Genomic DNA, 8,321 nt, shown 5'->3' with positions numbered 1-8,321 from the left:
GGGGAGTAATGGAAGACGGGGCCCAGGTTTCCGGACTAGGCTCTGGGTAGGTGGGAAGGGAGGAGCAAGCTTAGAATGTCCTGAGGTAGCACATGTTGCATGTGAAATAACAGGCACACAGCCGGGGGTCCTGGCCTAGAGTTCCGAGGTTCTCGTGACAGCAGCATTCTTTCCACTGTGTGCAGGCACCGAAGGAAAGAAGTCCTCTGCCTGGTGGCCCTGACCGTGTGTGCATGAGGTCACCTGGGCAGATGGAGAAGACGAGGATCCACCAGCCCTAACAAGCTCTGGTAGTTTAAACGTGGGCAGGGGCTGACTGTGTGGTCTTAGTACCTCTTGGTCTACACTGCCATGATGTTGCACAGAAAGCCATCATCAGCGTTGGGAGAGTTGACCAGGTGAGGGAAAGCTGGGGTAATGAAGGCAGTCATTTCAGGATCTCTTTGAGGGACTTGGTGAGTCACGCCTGTTGCTTTGCTTTTGATCCCTGAGTTTTTGGGTAGTGAGGCGTGGTCTTCCTATTTTGGTCTTTTTCATGTTGCAGACTTCCTTTGAAGGTCTGATCATCACTGATCCATTCGTATTTAGAAACGAGGCTGCAAAGCCCAGTAAGTAAAGATCCTGTTCATTGGGGATTATCAGCTGATAAGGCTTTGCAGAAGGAAAGCAAACCAGGGAGCTAGATGTTAAATGGGAGGCAGAACCCTACACGCCAGAACGTGGGGAGGGTTGCCTTAGGGTGTCAGCAGCCATTTTTCCTGCCTGGTTCTGCCAGAAGGTTCTCTTCTTTCCATGGGGTCAGAGAAGTCGATTATTCTATTCTCTGTATGGAAGTTTGGCCTCATGTCTGATCTTAGCTCTCTGGGCAGGGATATGCCCATGAGCCCAGAGCATCTCCAGGGTTCTGATAGGAAAATCTCCCACTGTAGCCTCTTCTGTGAGCGCCAAAGTCTGTGACTTCTGTTCAGCTTCCTCAGTTACTGTTCCTTCATGTTCTTTATTTTACATGAATTTGTTGAACTCTTTTCTGAGGAGGCCTCTCTCTGTTTTCTCCTTTATTGTGGACAGCTACCATTTTTACTCTTTGCCTGTCATTTTGACAGGGTCTTTGGAGCAAATGGAGTAAGTTTTTGCATGTGTTCTACCTCTTCAACCAGAAGTCCCAGCATAGCAGTATTAAGAGGTGTGGTTTTATATCTCGATGTCACTTTAAAATAGTTTTTTAGTCCAGCTTAATGAGCTTTCCCTATTTAGCAAACTTTTAAAAAATATTTATTTTTTTGTGAAAGAGAAAGATAGTAATAGACAGGACTACTCCTGGCAGTGTCCTTACCCTGGAGTCCACCCCGAGTTGTAGCCAGCCTGGATGATGGGCAGGCACACATGGTGCCCGGCATGCTCAGGAGGTCCTGGGATGTACACGAGGCTCCTCCTCGTGTGGGTTCAGTCTCACTACTGCTATGCCATTTAACACATGTTAAAGAGCTTGTGTCCATGAGATACGAGATGAGGTTCTATGCAAAGTAAGGGAAGGAGCGACGTGGTCAGCCTTACCCTCAGTCTTCTGTCTGGTAAGAGCAACAAGGCATGTGAAGATGCTAAGATAGATCAAATGTGAGAAACCCTACACTGACACCTCAGTGTAGGGTTTGACGACTAGAAACACTTTCTGAAACACATATTCATTTGGTTCTTCTGGAAGGATGGATAGAATTTCTGTGAGCAGAGATGTAGTTGAAGGGAGGACCTTTCCAGTAACAAATGGCTTGAACAGTGGCTCAGGAGTGAGAGTTCAGGGATTAAGAGAAACCAGTGGGTGATCTGCCGAGAGCACACATGGGCCGTGGGGGTGATGCTGTCCGAAGGTGGGTGAGCAGGAGTATGCTGGGAAAGAAGGGGAACCCTAACCCTGAGCCTGAAGGAGAGGAGACTTGAGACCTTTGGCCGTGTAGAAGAGGGCTGTGAAGGCCTGTGTGCGCATAGCACGTGAGTGCATGAGATCTTTGGGGCCAGGGAGGAAGCTCTGTGTTTACTCCATGCTGTCTGGCCTGATGGCAAAACTTTGGAGTGGATTCTCATAAAAGAAGCATGTTACGGGACCAGCAGTTAGTATAATGGCTATGTCGCTGAACTCCCATGTAGCTGATCACAGTTCGAGTCCTGGATCTGGTGGCTTGGACTCACGCCGGGCACGTGTGCGTGCATGCCCAAGATTCTGAGAGGAGAATGGAAGAGAAGGGATTGCAGTGTGGCCATCCCCCTGGGGGTTGATTTCTTGCTTTCTGTATTTTTTTTTTTTTTTTGCTTCCTGTCTTTCTGTCTTTGTCTTTCTAGTGAGCACACGCACTCTATAGCAAAAACCTCTCAAAAAAAAGAAAAAGAAAAAAGAAACATGTTACACTTGGAAGTAGATGTGAGGCTATAAACTGAATATTGATGGTTGAACAAAGTATATAAAGCAGTTCTGTTTTTTGACAAATCAATGCCACAATTAATAGTATAACTAGATTTGGAGGCATTTTCCTAGGGTGAGGTTTTTGTAAGATTTGTAGGGTGTGTGTGTGTGTGTGTGTGTGTCTGTGTGTGTGTTGGTTGATTTGAATGCTGGAATATACTGTTACTTTTTAGATTGCTTTCATTTCACATCTGGTCGCCAATGGAACAATATGTATCTGAGGTCGACAGTCTTGGGGGTTTCAGTTCAGCTCAGGGTCAGTGTTGGGGTTAGGGTTAGTTTTACAGGGTAGGAGTTTGTTCCATTCAGGACTGTGTTCCTAGTGCTTAGGACAGAGACTTGCAAATAATGTGCACGTGGTGAATGAGTCCCTGCCAACCTTGGCCGCCATTGTGCCTCTAAAATTTTACTTCAGGGCGAAAGTCTAACTGTGATGTTGATGTGTGGTTGTCATAATGTGAATATGCTTCAGAAGAGACACATAAAACCTGTTTTTGTTTGTTTGTTTTGCCAGAGGGCAAGTGCATTGCCAAAGAGGGGGGCAGAGAGAGGGCAGAAGATTCCCCAGTAAGTCATGGTCAGGGCACAGTCACTTTTCCTCCATTTCTCCACCCTGTTGGAATTTTGAGTATGCACACTCAAATGTCCAATGTGTTTTTCAAGCTACCAGGGCCAGTACTCAAACAGTGGTTGACTCTGTGGAATCCAGCTCCCTTAGCCAATGGGCCACAACATCAACCCTAAAATCTATTTTAAAAAAATCTTTTTTGGGGGGCCACAAGATGGCATAGTGGTTATGTTGCTGGACTCCCACATGACTGACTGCAGTTTGAGTCCTGGACCCAGTGGCTTGAAAATCTTACCAGAAACGTGTGTGCACACACACATGCACCCAAGATCCCAAGAGGAGAGTGCAGGAGGAGGGATTGTGGTGTGGCTCTCACCCCTTGGGGGTGATTTCTTGATTTCTGTCTCTTTCTTTTTATCAATGGCAAATATATGCTTTCTATAGCAAAAATCTCTCAAGAAAAAAATCTTTCTGTGTATTAAATTAGAAATCTCAACTGGGTATGTTAGAAATTTGGCATAAACAGTGCTACTTCAGTTAGGATATTAAAGTCTCTCTCTCTTTTTTTTTTTCCACAGGTGCAAGTGGCACGAAGAAAATGACATTCTCTTCTGTGCTTTAGCAGTTTGCAAGAAGATTGCGTAAGTTGGGGCACAGAGTTTCTTCATAATGCTTTGTGCTGCATTGAATTCACCTCTGCCATCTTGCTTGCTATTGCTTTGGCAGCTAGGGCGAATGGCTATGCAGCTCTAGTTCCAAACAAAGGTAGTTTCACTGCATGTCGCTTTTATTCTGTCCATGTCACTGCTCAGTCAGAGCAATTCGAGTAGACTTTTGGAAGCACATATTGAAAATTTCCTTCAGGACCCTTACAGGAAAGTGAAATTCTTCACGATCATTAAGGACAGCACGTCCTTGTGAAGGTGCTTGAAATATGTAGACCGCTTTCTTCTCACTCTGCAGTGAGCACACCCACTCGAGGGTGCTCCAGTAGCCGCTTTCCCAGTGCAGATGGTGCTGAGGGTGAATGAGCATTTGTGGTTGTGGTCTTATGTCTGCTCTTGCCTTTTCCTGCCTGAGACATCGGAGAGCCCTAGTAGCCTTCACCCTCATTCCCACTCCCTTGTAAGGAACCAGACAGTTTATCTGGCAATCAGAAAATTGCTTACCAGGAATAATCCACATTACAATATGTATTGCTACCTGTTCCCATCTCTTCTCTGCACCTCTTAAATTTTTCCCCAAATTTCAAGTTGATTTCTTTGTTAGAAATTTTACAATATAAGTACTTTTAGAGTCAATTAGATGAGATTCTGATAATGAACTTTCTGTTGTTTCCTTTTAAAGATACTGCATCAGTAATTCTCTGGCCACTCTCTTTGGGATACAGCTCACAGAAGCTCATGTACCACTACAAGATTATGAGGCCAGCAACAGTGTGACGCCCAAAATGGTAGTCCTGGATGCAGGACGTTACCAGGTAAAGGGGCTGGCTTGGAGCTGCTTATCCTGCTTGATGTGGTCCTGCTCGGTAGCAGCTCAAGGTCCACCTTTGTTTGGTTCTTTCTCTTCCATTAATCATTGTTCTCAAGTTTTCCATGGAATATCAAATGGCTTTTTGGGTTTTATTTGCTTGTTTTTGTAAGATTTTTGTTCTAGGGTGCATGTGCTTGCCAGAGAGAGTCCGGGAAAAAGACAGAGGGAAGGTGAGAAATCATCCCCAAGCCTTCTCCTCTTAGGATTTTGGGCACGCATGCACATATGCCTGGTGTGAATTTCAAGCCACCAGTTCCAGGACTTGAACCATGGTCCACCATGTGGGAGTCCAGCACCTTAACAACTATGCCACCTGCTGGCCCATTTTTTAAAAATATTTATTTATTCTAAGAGAAAAACAGCTTGCCTCCTTAGTCTGACATACTCAGAGAAGTCTGGATGCAAACCCAGAGCCTCCCCGTGTGTGTCAGTCTCAGAGCACCGTGTTTCACTGCCGGACCACCATTTGGCCTTCACTATTTGGCTTCAAACAGTTCTTAATCCAGTTGGAGTTTTTGAGAAATTATTTTCCTTCCTGGTTTATTTTCCCACTACATTTAATAAAGTTTTAAGAAAATTAAAATTGACATTTATTCTTCATACAAAACATATCGGTTTTTTTTTTTTTTTTTTTTAGAGGTTTTTTATTTTGGGTATTTGCGTGAGAGGTTTTTACTATAGGGTATGTGCGCTCACCAGAAAGATAGACAGAGAGACAGAAAGCAAGAAATCACCCTCCCAGAGGGGATGGCCACGCTGCAGTCCCTTCTTTTCCATTCTCCTCTTGGGATCTTGGGCATGCACACACGCAAACGTGCCCAGCATGAGTTTTAAGCCACCTGGTTCAGGACTCGAATTGTGGTCAACCACATGGGAGTCCAGCAACATAGCCATTATGCCAACTGTTTGTCCCTATACAAAACATACCTAAACATTCCAAAAATTAAGCACCCGAGTAGATAATATAAATATTTTAAATGTCTACTTCAAAAATGTATAAGACCTAAAGCAAGATTTGATGAAAATCTTTCTAATTCCTCTATTCCTTTCTTCCCTCCTTGGTATTTATTTACCTACTAAGGCTTCTCTGTACCACTAAGAGCATAGCATTTAGGAATATGGTCTCTTTTTTTTAAGAGGTTTTTGTTGTAGTGGGTTTTTGTTGTAAGGTGCATGTACTCACCAGAGAGAGAGAAACAGAGACAGTGAGAGGGAAAGTGAGAAATTCCCCCCCCCAGGGGAGATGGCCACACCATAATCCTTTTTCCTCCATTTTCCTCCTGGGATCTTGGGCATGCATGCACACATACCCAGTGTGTTTCAAGCCACCGGGTTCAGGACTTGAACCTTGATCGGTCATGTGGGAGTCCAGTGACATAACTACTATGTCTTCTGCTGGCTGCTAGTCTCTAGAGTGAGAATTCATGATTTTCATATCAGGCTCTGCTACACACAGACTGTGTGACCTTAAGAAAGTTATGTGAACTTTCTATTTCTTTGTCTATAAACAAGGACAGTAAAGGAACAGTAGTTGTTAGGATTAAATGCAACAATTTGTAAAAGTGCAAAGACCTTTGCCTTGGAACATAGTAGATAATAAATAAATGTTACTTAAAAATAGTTAATGAAATAGCGAAAAGAGAACCCCTAATATGGAACAAAACATTGATATAAACTAATTCAGATGACTCTCAGAAGCCATTAATTACACTGAAAGAAGTAGTCTCTGAAGCTTATATATTGTATGATATACTGTGAGTCTATTTAAATGACATTCTTGAAAAGACAGAAGTGAGGGATGAGAAATAAATGAGTGGTTCCCAAAAGCAATGGGTTTGGGTTGCAGGATCTACAAAGGCGTGGTCAGAGATGACCACCGCGCCTGTGTCCTAATTGTGGTGGTAGTTAGGTAAGTCTGCATGTGTGTCATAAAATCCATAGAGGTCAAAACCCGTTTTATTATTTGATCATTTTAAAACAAAAGGAAGACCTCCAGAGCTTTCCATATGTACTCTGAGTAAGACCCTTTCTCATCCCTCCATATTAACCCTTTGCCCAGTGGTTCTCAATTTTGTGTAGAGACAGAGGTCCCCTGACCACATCTAGGGACATTTCTGGTTGTCAGAGCTGGGGAGGGGATGCTACGGCCAAGTGGATATAGACCAGAAATGCCTCTAAGGATCCTACCCAGCACAACCCCACAACAAAGTATTGTCCGGCACTGTCTCACCCTGATGCCCCGGCAGGGAGACCTTGCCTTGGCCCCCCGTCTTCCATCCTTGCTGAGCTCTCCAGACCTGATCCCATCCTGCGCCTTGGTCGTGTGCCTCAGTCAGCACGGCAGCCTCGGCTCCTCGTTCTCTGGTCTCCCAGGGTCATCTCGTTTGGCTGATCCTGTTTTCTGGGCCTTCCCAGTTTCTGTGGGACCTTCCTACAGATCTTTGTTATCAGGAAAGTCTTAGATATCTTTAGCCCGTTTGGGGGAAGGTTGTTTACCCTCTTGGTCCTAACTACAATGTTACCCTCCTCTCACTGTTTCTCTGTTAGCCATTTCACATGATGACATCTTGGGACCAGCAGATTTTCTTTTCTTGGAGAGGTTTTTGCTATAGGGTGTGTGCACTTGCCAGAAAGACAAAGAGAGATAGAAAGCGAGAAGTCACCCCCCCGGGGTGGATGACCATGCCGCAATCCCTTCTCCTCCATTCTCCTCTCGGGATCTTGGGCACACACGCACGCGCGCCCGGCGTGAGTTTAAGCCACCGGCTCTGGGACTCAAACCGTGGTCAACTACATGGGAGTCCAGTGACATAGCCATTATGCTAACTGCTGGTTCCACCAGCAGATGTTTGAAAGGAGAATGGAGGAGAAGTGTTTGCACCGTGGCCATTCCCCCCCCCCCAAGGGGTGATTTCTTGCTTTCTGTCTTTCTGGCAAGCACATGCATCCTATAACAAAAAAGTCTCTCTCTAAAAAAAGAGACATCTTTTTCTCCCTCAATTGCCGTGAGCCTGTATATTTGGAGTAGTTGTCCTTGACTACAGCTTCCAGATTTCTTCAGGCCATCTCCCTTAAATTACTAGGCATCGAATCTCATGCCATCCAGGCCATAGCACTCAGAGGCAGCAGACCCCTGAGTTGTCCTCATTTTTAGAGTGACCCTGAGTCAGGAGATGGAACAGCTTCCCCACCAGAGCTCTTTATTTCTTCTCCTGTCAGTGGTCCTTTCAGCTGTCCGACCCTCCAGTCCCTTGGTTCCCTCCTCCAGTGCACACCTGTCTTCTGCCGCACAGTCTCTCTTCCCATGGTCAGGGACTAGACCCCATGGCACCTCCTCTGTGATCCAAGTTTCAAAGAGCCCTCCTCTAGGACCCAGTACCAGCAGTCGTTTGCCATCTCCTGAGAGCTACAGTTGGCACATGCTGTATGCCGCTGCCGGCCATACTCCCCCGCAGGGCCTGGCATTGCACAGCTCCAGGGCTCTGCTTGCACTGCAGCGCCAGCATGGCACCCCCTTCACCACCTCCATCCCCACCCCTCATCTCCTTCCATCCTTGGTTCTCACGCCCTCTGCCTATAGTCACTGCCAGCACTGTGGGCCTCTTGTTCACCACTGTAACCCTGAGTACGTCTCATCTACTCTACCCCTGTGCCTGTGAGGTGAATGAGGCTGGGAAACTGCCGCACCGCTTGATCTGTTCATCCCCAGCTTCAGGTGGATCCTTGGTGTTGCCTAGAGATGACCTGCCTCTGTAGTCAAGT

At 45.8% G+C, this 8,321-nt stretch overlaps 1 protein-coding gene across 1 annotated transcript in view; it reads left to right on the top strand.

The window, feature by feature from the left end:
• MAEL (maelstrom spermatogenic transposon silencer) overlaps positions 1-8,321 on the top strand; it is a 35,480-nt gene that overhangs the window by 24,747 nt on the left and 2,412 nt on the right. The window contains exons 9-10 of the mRNA XM_006163053.2: positions 3,602-3,664; positions 4,371-4,503. Of these exons, the coding sequence (XP_006163115.1) occupies positions 3,602-3,664; positions 4,371-4,503 (196 nt within the window). The remainder of the gene's footprint in view (positions 1-3,601; positions 3,665-4,370; positions 4,504-8,321) is intronic.

Source organism: Tupaia chinensis, unplaced genomic scaffold, assembly GCF_000334495.1.
Source record: "Tupaia chinensis unplaced genomic scaffold, TupChi_1.0 Scaffold141320_1, whole genome shotgun sequence".
NCBI lineage: Eukaryota > Metazoa > Chordata > Mammalia > Scandentia > Tupaiidae > Tupaia > Tupaia belangeri.
This window is presented reverse-complemented; position numbering and strand designations above follow the sequence as displayed.